Source organism: Botrytis porri, assembly GCF_014898465.1.
Source record: "Botrytis porri strain MUCL 3234 chromosome Unknown BPOR_003, whole genome shotgun sequence".
Lineage (NCBI taxonomy): Eukaryota > Fungi > Ascomycota > Leotiomycetes > Helotiales > Sclerotiniaceae > Botrytis > Botrytis porri.
In genome coordinates, this window is record NW_024066077.1 from 610604 (window position 1) to 628932 (window position 18329).

The window sequence follows — 18329 nt, forward strand, 5'->3', positions numbered from 1 at the left end:
GGTGTCGAAATGTCTCCGTGTTCTCATTGCCGTGAGCAAGGTTTGCGCTGTGTTAAGGATTACGGCAATCCCCAAAGGACTTGTTGTTCGGAGTGCGTGCGCTCCCGAGTTTCTTGTGATGCTGAATTTGCTCTGGAGGATGATTGGGATCGAGAAGTTCCTCGTGCCTCTGACTGGGCTTCCCTAGATCGTCAAGAAGAGAAATTGGATGAAGAGGAAGAGCGCGCGGTCGCGGCTTCCCAAGAAGCGATGGCCAAGGTGGTTCGCCTTCGTAAACAAAAGAAATTTCTTCGCGAACGTAGGAAGAAAATGGCTGACCGTGGCCTAAAATATTTGGATGAGCTTGATGCTCTGGAAGAAAAGGAAAGACTAGAGAAAGAGCGTGTTGAGAGAGAAAAGGAGATGACGTCTGCTCCTGTCGCTGGTCCTAGCGGCGACTCCTTGGCTTTCGACTCTTCTTTGGATCCTTCGATCCTTGTTTCGATGGAATCTCCTTCTTTCTGGGCAAATTCGGGTATCTCTGGTGAAATGCCTCCAACTTCTCAGGGCAGTTGAGGTTTTCTTTCGGTTCCCATGAATTTTCGGTATGTGGGTAATCTAACCATTTGATCAAGTATTTGACTATGCCTCTGACGTATTTACAATCTAGTATTGTTTCGACATCATATATGGCGTTGGGGTTGACTGGTTCGATTTCGGTGAATGGCGCACTCGGCGCTCCTGGTGGTGCTGGTTCGAGTAAGGATATGTGGAATACTGGGTGGATATTCATCGTGTCTGGTAGTTTTAACCGATAATTGACGGTTCCTATTACCTTATCAATCTTGAATGGTCCTAATTTCCTGTGATCGAGTTTATTGCTTGGTCTTTTGGTTTCGATGTTTCGTCGTAGCAAGTAAACTTTACCCCCCTCTTTAAGCGTAGGTTCCATACTACGTTTCGTATTGTAGTACGCTGCTGTTCTGGATGATATGAATCTTAGATCGAGAGCAAGCTGCTCTTGTAAATCCTTTAATTGTTCGACTTGTATTATTGCTGATTCGGCATTAACTTCCTGTGGTATCGGTGTTTGGTATGCTTTAGGATTAAACCCAAAGTTAGCGCGTGCTGGTGTAATCTTTGTGGTTTCCGTTTCCGATGTGTTATATGCGAATTGTGCCATAGGTAATAGCTCTACCCAATTATTTTGTCGATAATTTACATAGCATCTAAGATATGCTTCCATTGTTTGATTGGTCCTCTCTGTTTGACCATCTGTCTGTGGGTGGAAGGCTGTTGATAGCTTTCTCTTAACACCCATAAGTGCTAATAAGGTAGCCCAGAATTTTGAGGTAAAGAGCTTGTCTCGGTCCGAGATTATCTCATCTGGTACTCCATGTATGCTTACTATGACCCTAAAGAATACATATGCTAGTTGTTCAGCAGTCCATGTTTCTCTGAATGGTATCATGTATGCAAATTTTGTCAATCTGTCTACTACATTGAGTATTGCGTCGTACTCAATTCCTGTAGTAGGGTCTTTCGAGAGTGGTAGTTTGACCACAAAGTCCCATGTAATGGACTTCCATGGCTGAGAAGGCATGTCTGGGGTCTGGAGCTGACCATACGGAGCGTGTCGTGATGACCTGTTTCGTATGCAGGTGTCGCAACTTCCAACAACTTCTTCAACTATCGTTCTCATTCGTGGGAAGTAACTGATTTCCCGTAATCTTGCGAACGTTCTCGCAATTCCCTGATGTCCATGTGCCGGCAACCCGTGTTGTTCCGTCACGAATTCCTTAGTCATTCGACTAGGAATGTATACTTTTCCGTGGAAGTATATGATCTCGTTTTCTATCGTGAATCCTGGTTCTATTGTCTTGCGTATGCGTATAGCTGTAGCATCCTTGTCGTAATGTGATTGGATTTGACTCCTGAGATGGTTGTCTTCCAATATATGAGTAGCTGCGAGCTGTGGTGCATTGTAAACCAGTGATTCGCCTTCTTTCTTGAATATAGCGTACGATTCGTACGACTTATTTTCTTGATATTCTGGTTTTCGGCTAAGAGCGTCGGCTCTAGCGTTTTCTGATCCTTTGACATATGAAATCTTAAAATTGTAATTGGCCATGGTCTCTGACCATCTGACCTGTCGTCTGTTTAACTGCTTCGTTGTGGTGAAGTAAACCAAGTTCTTGTGATCTGTATACACCTGTACTGTGTATTTTGACCCTTCCAAATAAACTCGCCATTCTCTAAATGCATCGACTATCGCCAGTAATTCTTTGTCATATATTTCGTAGTTCAATTCGGCTGGTGATAGCTTTCGAGAGTAGAATGCGATTGGTTGCTATTTCTCATTTTGACCTGGTTGGCTCAAAACTGCCCCTATAGCAAAATCCGAGGAGTCCGTCTCCACTATGATTTGTTTCTCAGGGTCGAATGTCAACAGTATTGGTTCCTCGGCCACTGCCTGTTTGAGCGTTTCGAAGGACTCCTGCGCCTTGGCGGTCCATTCGAAGCTTCCTTGATCTTTTCTGGTTAATGTGGTCAAGGGTGTAGTAATCCCTGAATAACCCTTGATAAATCTTCGGTAGAAGTTGACAAATCCTAAGAAGGATTGTACTTCCTTAATGGTGTTTGGCTGCTTCCATTCAAGCACTGCCTTGACCTTATCCTTGCTCATCTTGAGCCCTTGGCTTGATACGGTGAATCCTAGGAACTCTGTTTCCGTAACGTGGAATTCACATTTGCTTGGTTTACATAGCAAATCGGCTTTGGCTAAACTTTCAAGAATGTTGCTGACATCTTTGATGTGTTGGACCTCGTTGTTTGAATATACTAGGATGTCGTCCAAGTAGCATATACAACAGGTGTCCAAATATTGCGACAGTACATTGTTCATAAGTCTCATGAAAGTAGCTGGTGCGTTAGTTAGCCCGAAGGGCATAACTTGATATTCGTATAGCCCGTATCTTGTCTTAAAAGCGGTCTTCCATTCTTCGCCTTCCTTCATTCTAATCAAGTGGTACCCGTTTCGTAGGTCCATCTTGGTAAATATTGTTGCTCCGCCTAATCGATCTCTTAATTCCGTAGCTAATGGAAGTGGATATCGATCTTTCTTTGTAAGCGTGTTGAGCTTCCTGTAGTCCACAACTAGTCTCTTAGTACCATCCTTCTTGGGTACCCACATAGTTGGACTTGCCACTTGGGACGTGGATTCTCTGATCCATCCCTTGGCCAAGTTGTCGTTGATATATTCTTTGAGCGTCTTCAGCTCATCGGCCGACATTGAATAAATTGGGGTGTGCACAGGCATCTTGCCTTCCTCCAATATTATTTCATGATCCCATGGCTTGTGTTCTGGTAAAGCCTCATGGATCCCTGGTTCTTTGAAAACATGTTCGTATTTCTTGTACTGTTCTGGTATCATAGGCTCCTTTGCCTTGATTGCGATTTCCTGCCGTGTCGTTGGCTTCTGCATTTGTAGAGGAGGTGTACTGTCCTTCGCTCTTAATGGAGGACCCTGGACTGGGTGTCCTACGTCGCCGGTGTTGTTCGCGTTCAACTCTCCTTGGCGCGTGTTACGTCTCGCGGACGCCTTGAACGTGTCATCGTGACCGTTCTTGCACTGATCAAATGTCACTGTTTCTTGTGACCAATCTATTCTAGGGTTGTGTGCCTTCAACCATGGCATCCCTAAGATGATCTGTTGTTGGCCCAATGGCACAACGTCAAGCTGTATAACCTCTGAGTGTTGGGTTATGTTCATTTGTACTGGTCGTGTCTCTTGTGAAACGTTCCCGTCAGATCCTGCTAATTGGCCATCAACTAGCTGCAATTGGTAGGGTTGTTGTTTCTTTTGGAGTGGAATTCCCAGGTACTTTGCAGCTTCTGGTGCAATAAAATTTCCTGTAGCCCCTGAATCTATCATGGCTGGCTGTGTTTGTCCATTTATCTTGACTCTGCAGTATATTTGTCCTGCTTGTCCTGTAGCATTTAGCTGTGGTGTAATTTGCTCATCTCCGTTTTCCTGGATGCTTTCATCGGCAAATGTTACACGTCGAGGCTCTTCCTCTTCTAGATAGACAGCGCTTGTCCCTGATCTAGCTCTGTCATCAAGTAAATCCCTCCATAGGGTGTACCGGTAGTTCCCTTGAGTGACTTTCATTATCGTACCCACAACTGGTGGTGGTAATATGGCTTGAGCCTGGACCCGGTGTTCTTCCCCTACTCTTCTGCATAAAAATAGAACCTGATTCTCATTTCTTTCAGATGTGTGGTGATAAAACACTTCCCATAGCTCTCCTCTGTCTGGCCACTGGAGGTGATCGGTACTGATCCTTTCTATGAATGATGTGTTCGTAGTGATTCCAAACCATAGAATTCGATGCTGATCGACGTACCGAACCTCATACGATTCGCCCTCTTCAGCGTCTGTTACGCTGAGGTCCTCGTTCATAGTTCCTTCGTCTGTATCTCCAAATTTCCAGATACGACGGTTCCATTGGTCAATTTCCCGAATAGACCATGATTCTCCTAACTGCGGGTCTTTGTTTACCCATGAGAGGCCTTCGACCTCTTCTTCTTCCTTCGGCAATCCGCTGCCCGGTGCCCTGTTTTTCCACATTCAAAGCATAAGTTGTTTTCTCGTCTTCGTTTCTTTTCCGGATCATCATTCCCACCTTTGTGGTGCGTAGCGTCGAGTTCCATAGGGTCTCCATATCTCTGTGGATTGTAACGTGGTCTTCCCTCATTCTTGCGGTAACGCTCTTGCTTTTGATTTCCCTGGGGTTTGTATGATCTTTGACTTTGTCGATATCGGTAAAGACGATCATCTGATTCGATGGAGTCCTGGATTAGGTCGTTCAAGTCTACACTCTCGGCAGATCTTTCTAACTCCAGTCTGACTTCTGGTTTGAGTCCTTTACGATAGTGACTCATGATGGCGGTTTCGTCCCACTTGGTTGTTCCCGCATATCTTCGGAATTCCGTAGCATACTTCAATGCTGATCCTGTCTGCTTGAGGTTGAAGATCTTATCTTCCGCTACCTCTAGCTCATTGGAGTTCCCGAAGATTCTACGAATCTCTGTCTTAAATCCTTCAAAACTGTTGAAGATTGTTCGAGTGGGTTGCATGCGATCCTGGTCGTCATGCTCGAAATAGTCTCGTAAATATGGTTGAATCCACTTGCTTGCTTCTCCTCTGAGATATGATACAGCCCATACACTCTTGGATTCCTTTTCGGTGAACTTGTCTTCGTTGAATCTGAAGTAGATTTCAAGTTGTAAGAGGAAGGTGTCGAGTTCCTGTCGACTTCCTTGGTATTTGTCTGGTAAGGCAATCTTGAGTGTTTCGTTGATGGTAATTTCCTTGGGAGCATCGGTCATCTCGACATCGTCGGTGTCGGGTGCTTGTGCCTGACTGCTCGCGGATGCACTGGTGGGTGCCATATCGTCGGTTGGTATTGAATCGGTACTTGAAGCAGAAATGGTGCTCAAAGTGTTACGGGAGCTGCCTCTAGGGTCACGTGGAAGTGTCTAGAGATCTCTCGAGGTGGTTTAGACTAGACTTCAAGTAGGAATTCAATAAGGTTGTAACTGGTTGCAATTCTCGTAACTATAGTAATGAAACTAATGATTGTTCTTGAGCACGAAGCTCCATATTATAATGAAACTCATTCTGTTATATAGACCTTCGTCCTCTGGAGCCCCTGGGATCCGTATGCTCCTGGAGCCCGTAGCTCCCCAAGGCTCCCTCACGTGACACGCGAATGTGTCATGTGATGTCTGTCGTAACAATTAAATAGGAAAAAGCTTTTATTTTATACTTTTTTAATTCAATCTTGCTTTTCGTTTTTATTCATTTCTTATAAATCTTTTCCTAATTCAATTATTCCTTCGAAATAAAGCTTCTTTTCATATTCTTTATTTAATAATTGTTTTTAAATAATCGCTTTCGAAAGCTAATTATAATTGTTTTTATATGATTACTTTTGAATGCTTATAAGCGATGATTATATAATTTAATCATATGATTCGATAGTAATATATGAATATAGAACTATATTATATATATATTTAAAAAGATATATTATTATATTATTTTTTAAATAAAAACAATAAATTTTAATAGAAAAAAAGAAAATAAGGGCTTTTAAAGGCCTTTAAGATTTTAAGATCTTTAAATATTAGAATTTTAGGAAAGGTAAATGGAAGAGTATATGTATAAAGATTAAAAGGAGGTTATAGAGATAGAGAAGGAGAGTAAGTATAAAAATTAAAATAAATGAAAGGTATTAATTAAAAGTCTAAAGGGAAGTTTGATTATTAATTATATTACTTTACTTTTGATTTATTCTTTAATTAAAAGCTTTATTATTATATTATACAATATAGAATATATTAGATGAATAATATAATTTGATTTTGATATAAACAAATCTTTTTATTTGAAAGTGATTATTTTAAGTTAAAAATTAGAATTAACTTTCGAAATTCAAGAAATTTATTAAGACTTTATTGATTAAAATAAGCTTTGTAAATTATAAAGATTTAGATTAATTATATTAATATTTTAAAAACGATTTATTCAATATATAATTAAAGAATTGAAGAATTTATTATAATGACGAAGAGTTTACTTTGTTAAGTACTAATTCTGTCACCATAGGGATAGCTTTAAGTGGACATTCGGCATTCTGTATCAGGCGAGTAAAGAAATTCAAACATACCCGACACGATCTATAAACATCGAGCTACAGATTAATCTCATTATACAGGTTACATGTTAGGGTTGATTCTAGAATGTAGTGCAAGTCGATGTTTACCTCTAGGATAAATCAAAAACCATCTCTATGAGTTCCTAGCAGGAAACAAGTTCAAAATTCCAGATACTCGTCTCATTTCAACTGGCATTTTGAAAGTATTGTAATATGGTACAAAGATAGGACTTCGACGATCTAAAATGCACCACATGATATTTCAGGTGCGGTGACAGTTCTAGGTTTCATAAGGGAAGCGAAAGATAGGCTGGAAAGAGCAGCCAAGTTTATTGAACCCTAAGGGTGGATAAGGATGATGATCGTGATTGGGATAGGGCTATAATGTCATACCGAATGGTACTCCCAACGGCGGACCGTTATTCTTCTGAGGGCTTGTTTCTACTGTGTAAATTGAGGAGAATGAATAGCAGTCGGCATTGTTGGGTGTGGTGCTGTTTTGATGTCCGACTGCTCAATACACGAGCTCGTATTTTTCTCCACGTGTATATTTCGTCTCCAGTGTCCACGACAGGGTAATGGTCATACGAAGATCATTGGAGCATCGTTTTCTGATAATCGATTTCAACTATTAGCTTGATTGATTGAGTATACTACCTATACAAAGCAATGAACTATTATCGTGAGGGCAAGCCCACAAACCCTCATGGTAAGCTTCGCTCCAATGTAGATGAGTTTGGGTATCTTTTGCATTCAGTTTTAATTGTCCAGAACGAACCATTTACAGGACCGGATCCTTGAGGATTTGAATTAGAAAAAAGGCGCAGGTTTGAAGTAAGCCTGGAGGTTCCATTACCTGTGATGTCTACAGGAAGGAAGGTTGTTTTGAGTGACTTGAAGGTGGTGTGGCTTGGGTGTGGCTTTAACGTGGTCATTGCCCCTGGAGCTAGGTAGGTAGGTAGCTTCAACACCCAAAATTAAATTTAGCGCAAGGCTACTTATGCATAACAAGCGAGGTTAACTTTCCATCAATTGCCTCGCCTTGGAGTATCTTCTATAGCCATCTTCGACGTCAACATGCCAAGTTCTACAAATATGGATATCCCAACTAGGAAGCGTAAAGAGCGCGATGGCGACTCTACGAATGCCGGCACAAAAAGTGGTGACGACAATTCGACCAATGGAGCGCATTTGGAAACAGAACCCACTCCGAAACGACAGAGGACGGTAGAACCTAAACCGGTACAGATTGAGGACGAGGAGGATTTGAAAAATGGGATGGAAGATCTTGAAGTTGAGGATGAAGATTTGCAACTCGTGATCCCTCGAGAAAAGGCACCAATGGAAGGTTACGACGACCTCTACCTTGATACCATCAACCGCAATGTCTTAGACTTCGATTTCGAAAAGCTCTGTTCGATTTCGCTCTCAAATATCAACGTATACGCTTGTTTAGTATGCGGGAAATACTACCAGGGTCGAGGGACAAAATCTCATGCCTACTTCCATGCTCTTGAGGTAGGGCATCACGTATTCATCAATATGCAAACACAAAAGGTCTACGTTCTACCAGAAGGATACGAGGTAAAAAATAAGAGTTTGGACGACATAAAGTTTGTATCTGATCCTACATACACAAAAGAGCAGGTTATGGCTATGGATCGTGAGGCCAAATCTTCTTGGACTCTATCTGGCAAAGAATATATACCAGGTTTTGTCGGTATGAACAACATCAAGGATAACGACTATTTTAATGTGGTAATACAAGCACTTTCTCATGTGCCTCCTCTTCGAAATTTCTTTTTATTGGAGGACTTTCACAACAAGGCGGAGCTCATAAAACGAGTTTCGATTTTATTCCGAAAGATATGGAATCCAAGAGCCTTCAAATCTCATGTCTCTCCTCACGAACTTCTTCAAGAGATATCCCTCAAATCAAACAAGAAGTTCAATCTAACCACTCAATCCGACCCTGTCGAATTCCTCTCCTGGTTTCTCAACAACCTACATCTCGCACTTGGGGGTTCCAAAACTAAACCTGGCTCTTCAATAATACAGAATATATTCCAAGGAAAGCTGAAAGTCGAATCTCAAGCAATCACCGCCAAAGCCGACGCTGGTGATCGATTACGATTTGAAGATGCAGATGTCAAAACGGATGTTAGTAGATTCATGCTACTCACATTAGATTTACCTCCAGCGCCATTATTTCAAGACGAATTAGAACGAAACATCATACCTCAAATTCCTTTGACCAGCATCCTCGCAAAATACGATGGTCTAAAAGCACAAGAACATCTCAATATGCGCAAACGATATCGACTACTTCATCCACTACCACCCTTTCTCCTCTTTCACATAAAACGATTCTCGCATAACAAGTTCGTCGATGAACGTAATCCTACAATTGTCACTTTCGACGCGCGCAATCTCGATATGTCACCATATATTGAACCCGACATGAAACATGCTAGACCCGGAGAACCAATATGGTACGATTTAGTTGCGAATATAGTACATGAAGCGGTCAGAGGGCGAGAAGATAGTGTAGAAGGAGAATCGGAAAAGAGGAGCTGGAAAGTGCAATTGAGAGATAAGGCGACAGGAGAGTGGAAGGTGGTCCAGGATTTATTTGTGGAAGGGGGGCAAAAAGAATTTTTGCATTTAGGGGAGAGTTACTTGCAGGTTTGGGAGAAACGAAGAGAAGTTGTTGGGAAAGGGAAGGGCAAGGCTAATTGATGGGGATTCAAAATGTCATAATTTATACTGTTCGGATCCTCCTTCAACAAGACTTAGTTGGTGATTCAACTGCGGCTTCTTCATTGGCAATCACTGTACTCCCTCGATCTCATTTGAAATGTTTGATTACCTAGATGTTCTTGGGTTATGACACAGGCAAAGTGTACACATATCGGGTGATGATTATAAGTGGAACGCGAGGAGATACCAGATGCAAGAGGAAGGTGTTATGTAATATAGTCATGGAAAGAAACCAAGAGATTTAACAACCATGAAGGTAGTAAAACCCCCAAATTTATTATAGATGGCCTCCACGTCTTTCTTGCAAAGTGTATTATTTTCTATGGTTCTTGTCGGGGTTTGCCCCCCCCCCTCATGAGACTATCGTTCTTTACAATAATTCTTCGACTTTGTCGCATCTGTCTTTTGCCTGGGGAAATCAGAGACACATGGCTCACGGTTTGACATTGCCCGGTCAAGGAAAGGGAGAAACGGGCGGGGGAACGGATCGGGGTACACTACCTAACTTACAAGTATGTATGTTTACACTCACGAAACATGTTCATGAATACCAAAGCCAATACAACACAACGCAATCACATGAACATGCACAAGATTCTCAGCAAGATTCTCAAGAGTCAGAAGCTACCTCATTATTGAGCTATGTATCTACCTCTATTTCATACATACAAGTAAACGTAATCACAAGTGAATATATCATGCATCCAGCCTTTTATATGACAGAACTCCTCCGGGCCAATTGATCCCCAACTATACATTTGCAAAGCGTATTATGCCTCCTTCCCGTTTTCATCCGCATGACCATTAACACCATTAGTTATCTGTTTCCTCGACACTTCAAATATCACTGCTCCGTTTCTTCCCGCTGGTGCCTTTTGCCAATTACCTAAACGGTGGGCCTTTCCTACTGCTGCAATGATGCACACACCACCCTTTCCCCTATCACCGCGTTCAAAAACTGATATGTCATTTATGATGCCGCGGGCTGGTGCTTGGGATCCATATTTCTTGGTATTTGCACCATTGATAGCGGTATCAGCGATTCGACCAACGGGACCCATTGATTCAAGACTTTTTCTGTCGGCGCTGACTCTCCATGCTCGGACTACACCATCCCAACTACCACTCAGTACGACGTCGGAATATGGAATTGTGGTGAGAGCGGTAATCCAACGGGGTGAGGGACGAGGTACGATTCTTTTGGAGGGGTCGGTTTCTGCGGATGCTTCTTCAGGTTTAATTGGCTCGTCTGCTCCGTGAGCTTGAGACAACGTGTAGATTGGCTTTTTCTTGTGAATGGTCCAAAGAGACAGTGATCCGTTGTCACCTCCAGTAATGAACATATCCTCATCAACCATAGCTATACGGTCGATACTACCCTCAAGAGTCCGGAGGTCATTAGGATTATTCTTGTGACGAGACTTCTTCTCACCTCCACCGCCACGGAAAACAAGTTGAGTTTCTTCTACCACTTTCCACAAACGGGCTGTTCGATCACGAGCGCCTACTGATATACAGCGTTCTTGGGCAAGAGAAGCAATATCCACAACTTCATCCTGATGACCGAACAAAGTTTCCACATATGCACCTTCATCTAAACTCCATATTTTGATCGTTCGATCCTTGGAACTGGAATATAGCTGATTCGTTCCTCTTCTGAAAGCTAAACCTGTAATTGCGTCTCGATGTTGCGAAAAAACTCGAATGGGTCGAAGAGTCTCTGCATTCCAAACAATAATCTTTCGATCCACACCACCAGTTACAACGAATTTACCATCTTGTGAGGCGGCCACACTAATAATTGCGTCGGTGTGTCCCATGAAGGATGTCACTTTCGACTTTCGTTGATCCCCTCGTACTGAAGCTACTAGGGTGGGCTTTTTCTTCGGCGGTGGTGAAGGTTTCTTGCTCTTCTTCTTGCCCTTCTTTTGCGGATATTGGTCCCTTGGTAAGTCCTGTATTTTCCATTTGACTAGCCACATATCCTTGGTCACAGTATAAACATATGGCGCACATGTAGCTACACCCGTAAATGAATGCGAATCCTTCTTAAAATGACAACTCGATGCTTCCCCGAATTCTAATTCGTCTGCCAATGTTTTGTATATTTTTCCTTTCGATTCCGCAACATCTTCTTCTAAACGTTCGGCGATCAAATCTCGATCGATGTCCTCGGCGTTAAACCCAGCTTCATCTTCTGCTACCTCCTCCCGGATATTTTGCAAATATCTTTCTGCTAATCTCAGCCTGCGCTCTGCCGCAGTTTCTTCCTCTCCCTCTCCCTCTAAATCATCATCCGAGGTGAGGCCTGCAACGTCATCATCCAATTGAACTCCCTCACTCTCCGACTCGCTTCCAGAAATCGATTCATCTCTTTCGGGGGTTTTCGCAGTTTTTGGCTGTTTCGCGGGAGCTTTCGATGAGGCAGCTAATCGTTTCTTGGGTACTTCTGGGGCATCGTTTCGTTTCCTCTTCTTTTGGGAATTGGGTATAGTGAAGAAAGAAGACATAATTGTGGTGGTTGTGGAAAGGAAAGGTCAGGATAGAAAATACAGAAAAATGTTCGTCCTATCAAAATAATTTTTTGGTTAGAATTATTCTGCCGTAGAATTTCGAGACAGGGATTGAGTGGATCTAAAATGGAGTATGCAGCACGTGACAACTCTCGAGACAAAAGATCATGGATTCATACATCAAAAGAATTACAGATCAAGTTATTAGAGAAAAAATACTAGTTCGATGTAGATTCATAGATCAACTGGATCTATATCTCGCAAGAAAATCATGATCAGATTGAATTTTATTCATTCTTACAATCAGAGGGGTGATAAAATGTTCAAAGCTTGTGGCGCTAAGACATAAGTATGTTAGCGCCAAATTGAATGAGGCAGCGAGAGCTACACGCGTTGGAGCTCCAAAGTCTCAATAGTTAATACAATTGGAAGCTTCATCCTACAACTTCAATCACTATCAATATGTAAGTCTGAGTGAAGAATATCTCTATGGAATACTGCGCTGACACGATGATTTTCTTAGGGAGGTCTTACTTGGAATAACTGGCAAGGACTTTACCATCATTGCAGCTTCAAAAGCTGCCATGAGAGGTGCAACCATTCTCAAAGCTTCAGATGACAAGACAAGAGCATTAAACCAACATACCTTGATGGCATTTTCTGGAGAGGCTGGAGATACAAGTAACTGTCCACTATCTTCCGTAACAAAATAATATGCTAATATTAGCGCTTCACAGTTCAATTCGCAGAATACATTCAAGCCAACGCTCAACTTTACTCCATGCGCAATAACATCGATCTCTCCCCATCCGCGGTCGCTCACTTTGTCCGTGGTGAGTTAGCACAATCTCTCCGCTCCCGCAAACCATACAATGTCAACCTTCTCCTCGGCGGTGTTGATCCTATTACCGACAAGCCCAGCCTATACTGGCTCGATTACCTAGCATCACTTGCACCCCTTCCATATGCAGCTCACGGCTATGCACAATACTACTGCTTGTCTATTCTTGATAAACATCATCACCCAGATATTGATTTCGAACAAGGAATGAAGGTTTTGAGGATGTGTACAGATGAGTTGAAGAGGAGGTTGCCAATTGATTTCAAGGGAATGACTGTTAAAGTTATTACGAAGGAGGGAATTGAGGAACTTGATTATGATGACAGCGCGAGGATTGACTGCCCTTAGAGGGTTGATTGGAGGATGATTTCTTATGATGGGCCTATTATGATACAGGAGATTAACAATGAATTAAGGTATGGGTGTATATTAGCGTGGCATCACATGGCATAAACTGGCGATACCTATCTTGATGATTCGTTACTGGAAATGCAATGTGATTTGATCTGTCTAGAAGTTGTTGATATACGTGAAATGACGCTCCGCTAGCCCTTCCGAAGGACCACCGCCGTGGTGGCTACCTTTGTAATCCACGACATTCGCAAGCATTGTGGTTCAATTCTGCTAGTCTTCTTGCCGGGTATAGGTAGGAATTGTTTTGAATCTAAGGTTTCCCGATGCCTACCCTCTTTCTCCATCCTCCGTATCTTGCTGCGTGCAACTAGTATTGATCTTCCATATGGTTTGGAGAAAGATTAACCATGATAAGAGCGTGAAGTTCCACGTGTACATTGACTACAACCTCACATGCCCAGTAAGAAGATGTAATTTTCCAAAGACTTCTTTCTTGAAGTACAGTGTTAGGCGGGCTCTCCTTTTTATAGCCGAAACTTAGATGAAGATCTCATATGATGTCCATCATTATTTTGGAAGTTGGAGGTCGATCGATGGCCTAGAAAATACCTGCATCTTTAATTTGGTGAATGGTTCACTTCACTTCATCAAAAAAATATAGGTAGACTACATAGTGACTGATACTGAGATGGGTCTTGTAGAATAGTTATTGAAATTTGAGGGAAGAATGCAGTGGATGTCTGGAGAGGGAAAGCAGATGTGAGGCTGACAGGAGGACTCTTATCTCGTGATCCTACGAGTGCCATTTGCCGTTTTATATATAAATACAGTACGACGCATCTAACCTGAACCCATATCTACAAACTGATCTAGAATTACATGTAGATCCTCTTCCATCATTGAACGTATTGGTATAATTTTCTAGTGACAACATGTGGTAAGATTCCATAGTGGATGCAACACTCGCCCCCCGACGTTCAACTGAAACAAAAATGATGATTGTGCGACGTCATTTGATACGAACCTACTTGCGTTAACATCAGACGGAGAGGAGAGGGTACTAGTAGTCAGATAATTGAAAAGGAAGAAAGGTGAGAGAAGTACTTAGTTTCTAGAATTAACGTATCACATAGGTATCTAGTAGGCAGCAAACAGATGAATATTACTTACTACCTATATCAAGACATACACAATAAAGTACTGTAGGAGCAGAATAATGGAGTGAAGCGAGGAAGCCTCCATGGCAGTGGCCCAGCGGAGCGTTATCCATATCAAATGAATCGGTGGAAATAATGCAGTGGCTAAAACTTTTAGTGCTACTAGGGTAAGTAATAGATACACTCTGCATATATCGTCTGTATACGACGAGGTACATAAAATTGAGTGAATGAGTACTTTGTAGGTATCTGGAAGAAGTCGAATGGATGCTGTTCTTCTAGTAAGTATTACCTAGGTAGGTATATAAAAGATTTTAGACTACCAGTTACCTCTCTAGGTAGGAAGAGTATTTGTATACCAGGTATATAATTACTAGGTATAGAACAGAACACGATGCGGGCGGGATGATATCAAGCATTGCCTCTCCCTCACACTTAGGGGACTTTTTTCCAGATGGAACCTAAAAACTTTAAGATCCTTGATTTCTCGTTGGTTCACCTTGACTAATAAGCTTATCATTAAGGGTTTAGCTAAGGGTCTTCCTAGCCGCTTAACCTAATTGAGACTAGCATCCATTTCTTTTTTTGCCTCTACGATTTGAATACGCACTTGGTCGAAAACCGAAAATTCTACTAGGAGAGGAGTACTAAGCTGGCTCTACTAAAATTCTTCTTCTTTCCTTCGAACCTCTTCCTCTTCAAACACACAAAATAAAATAAAATCTCTTCCTTCTTCAACCCCGATACCATCAAACAACTTCTTCTTTTTTACGATCAATTTATTTCTTTTCTTCTTACTTTCGGTCTTTGAAGTTTCTTTCGAAGGCTATTAAGAAAACAAGTTAAAAAGAGTTTGACGATTGTCTCACCATTCACGTTTCCTTACTCTTCTTCTTCTTTATAAAAGACGAACGGAAGCATTAAATTCATCCAAATTTTCTTCTTTTTAATCGTTTCCACTGCGTTTCGGTTTCTTAGATTTCTGATTATCATCTCAACTGTCTTTTAACACGAGAGGTTCAAAATTTACCAAAAAGACTTTTCAAAGTCCACCCTAATTTGTTCGATAATACTACGGCCGAATTACGAAGAACCGTTATCAATCAACACCTGATAACCTCACAACTTTTGCACAACTTCGATCCTTTAGAATTCTATTCAAAATGGCCGATCAACTCAACATGAATGGTCTTAACCTTAACGGTGGTGAACCTCGATCATATATTCCTCCCCACATGCGCGGCAAGATGGGTGGCCCTGCTCCAAGTGGTCCACCGGCAAACTTGAATGGCAGTGCTTGGGCCCCTCAAGGGTGAGTTATCCCAATCTTCATCAGATGCATTCGTAATGACAAATGTGCTGACTGGTTTTCTTCTTTTAGCAACGGATACGCTAATGGTCCACGCCCAGCTGGAGGTGAATCTTGGGCTAATGCTCCTGACTTTACCCCACGTGGAAATGGTGCTCCACGAGGTGGAAACAACTGGAACCCATCTGGTCCTCCATCCTTCAACAAGAACGCTTATGGAAACCCTGCAGGTGGTGCTGGCGGTCATGGAGGTGTAGGTGGTGCCGGTGGCGTAGGTGGTGGCGCTGGTGGTGGTCAAGCTCGTGGTGGTGGGGATGGACAATGGAGAGATGGAAAACACATTGCTGGACCTGCCAACGCTCGTTTAGAACGTGAACTCTTCGGTGTTGCTGATGATCCAACCAAGCAACAAACCGGTATTAACTTCGAGAAGTATGATGACATCCCGGTTGAAGCATCTGGTCAAGATGTCCCAGAACCAGTCCTCAAGTTCACCAACCCTCCTCTCGATGATCACCTCATCAAGAACATTGAGTTGGCACATTACAAGGTCCCAACTCCAGTTCAAAAATACTCTATCCCAATTGTCATGGGTGGACGTGATTTGATGGCTTGTGCTCAAACTGGTTCCGGGAAGACTGGTGGTTTCTTGTTCCCCATCTTGTCTCAGGCATTCCAAACTGGTCCATCTGCCGTTCCAGCTAATGCTGCAGGAAGCTTCGGACGCACTCGCAAGGCTTACCCAACTTCCTTGATCTTGGCTCCAACCCGTGAGCTTGTTTCCCAAATTTACGATGAATCCCGCAAATTCGCCTACAGATCCTGGGTTCGCCCTTGTGTAGTTTATGGGGGTGCCGATATTGGTTCTCAACTTCGCCAGATGGAACGTGGTTGTGATCTCCTCGTTGCTACTCCAGGTCGTCTTGTCGATTTGATTGAGCGTGGTCGCATCTCTCTTCAAAACATCAAGTATTTGGTTCTTGATGAGGCCGATCGTATGTTGGACATGGGTTTCGAACCACAAATCAGAAGAATTGTTGAGGGTGAGGATATGCCAGGTGTTCAAAACCGTCAAACCCTCATGTTTTCAGCCACCTTCCCTCGCGACATCCAAATGCTTGCCCGTGATTTCTTGAAGGATTACGTTTTCTTGTCTGTTGGCCGTGTTGGTTCTACTTCTGAGAACATTACTCAAAAGGTTGAATACGTCGAAGACATTGACAAGCGTTCCGTCCTTTTGGACATTCTCCACACTCACGGTGCTGGTCTTACTCTCATCTTCGTTGAGACTAAGCGTATGGCCGATTCCTTGTCAGACTTTTTGATCAACCAAAACTTCCCCGCCACCTCTATTCACGGTGATCGTACTCAACGTGAGCGTGAACGTGCTCTTGAGATGTTTAGGAATGGACGTTGCCCAATACTTGTTGCTACTGCTGTTGCAGCTAGGTAAGACTACTACTTTTTTTTTTTTCATTTCAAAACACCTCATTCTAATGTCTAATGTACTAATTCGTTTTAAAAGAGGACTGGACATACCCATGGTGAAACACGTTGTTAATTATGATCTTCCCACTGACATTGATGATTATGTTCATCGAATTGGTCGCACTGGTCGTGCTGGAAACACTGGAATATCCACCGCATTCTTTAATCGTGGAAATCGAGGTGTTTGTCGTGATCTCATTGAGCTTCTCAAGGAAGCCAACCAAGAGGTACCGGCTTTTCTTGAGAACATTGCCCGTGAGGGTGGCGGTTTTGGTGGTAGTCGAGGAGGTCGATCAGGTGGACGTGGACGTGGTGGTGGAGCCAACCGTGATTTCCGTAAATTCGGAGGAGGTGGCGGTGGTGGATTTAACGGAGGTGGTGGATTCGGTGGACCTCCAGCCTCCGCTGGATATGGTGGTGGTGGTGGTGGCTTCGGTGGTCCACCTGCTCCAGCTAGCTACGGCCCTCCCCCAGGACAATACGGTGGTGGTGGTGGTTACGGTGGCGGCAATGGTGGAGGTTATGGCAACCCAGTAAGTTCAATTCCACAATCATCCTTACCAAAGCTTAATTCGCAACAAAACAATTACTGACTTGTTGTCCCTCAGTCTGCTGGTGGTGGCGGCCAAAGCTGGTGGTAAAGAACCTACACCAAACGCTTTCCGTTCCGTGCTCGAACTCCTATTTCGGTATTCGTTCGGTACTCATTAGATCTTGAACGGAGGCGTTTAGTGGATATTGATGGTCATTCTAACTCTCATTAATTTCTTCTCCCAAAAAACTTGCTTTGCTCTGTCGACCTTTCCTTACACCTCAGCTTTACATTTGCTCAACGAATTATTCTGCGCCTTTTCTGTTTTCTGGTAGCGATACCCACGAACCCACGATTAAAATCTTCTCTTGCATTGCATTCAGCGATAGAGTCGGGCTTTTACACGTGGTCTCGCTCGACCATTGATCGGCATACGATAGAACCTGTCTTTTGTTTATGACTGTCGCCTCGCATCGATACCCATTATAGAAAGGCAGTTGGACGGCTGACACAAGATGTCATCCTTTTACTGCTCACCGGTCACGATGCTTTTCATTACCTGGATCATGGAGCTATAAGCTTTCATCTAGGCTTTCCAAGAAACGTATTACGATAGACATGTTCTTCAAACCCTTACTGGTCCTGCTTTCAGATATCCATGGATCATGAGTCAT

General features: G+C 42.8%; 4 protein-coding genes across 4 annotated transcripts; 3 read left to right on the plus strand and 1 right to left on the minus strand.

The window, feature by feature from the left end:
• Window positions 1–7778: 7778 nt before the first annotated feature.
• EAF01_002273 (uncharacterized protein) lies at window positions 7779–9440 on the plus strand (the record flags this gene model as incomplete). The annotated part of the gene is made up of 1 exon (XM_038910525.1): window positions 7779–9440. The coding sequence occupies one exon, from the start codon at window positions 7779–7781 to the stop codon at window positions 9438–9440; it is 1662 nt and encodes a 553-aa protein (XP_038773447.1).
• A 791-nt stretch (window positions 9441–10231) lies between these two features.
• On the minus strand, window positions 10232–11971 carry EAF01_002274 (uncharacterized protein; the record flags this gene model as incomplete). Its single annotated transcript, XM_038910526.1, has 1 exon — window positions 10232–11971. The coding sequence occupies one exon, from the start codon at window positions 11969–11971 to the stop codon at window positions 10232–10234; it is 1740 nt and encodes a 579-aa protein (XP_038773448.1).
• Window positions 11972–12335: 364 nt separating this feature from the next.
• Window positions 12336–13326, plus strand: EAF01_002275 (uncharacterized protein). Its single transcript, XM_038910527.1, has 3 exons — window positions 12336–12438; window positions 12498–12655; window positions 12712–13326. Coding segments are annotated over exons 1-3 (612 nt in total). The 5' UTR covers window positions 12336–12436; the 3' UTR covers window positions 13164–13326.
• A 2163-nt stretch (window positions 13327–15489) lies between these two features.
• On the plus strand, window positions 15490–17764 carry EAF01_002276 (uncharacterized protein; the record flags this gene model as incomplete). Its single annotated transcript, XM_038910528.1, has 4 exons — window positions 15490–15638; window positions 15708–17084; window positions 17161–17656; window positions 17732–17764. 4 exons carry the CDS (start codon window positions 15490–15492, stop codon window positions 17762–17764), a joined length of 2055 nt encoding a protein of 684 aa, XP_038773450.1.
• Between the last annotated feature and the right edge of the window lie 565 nt (window positions 17765–18329).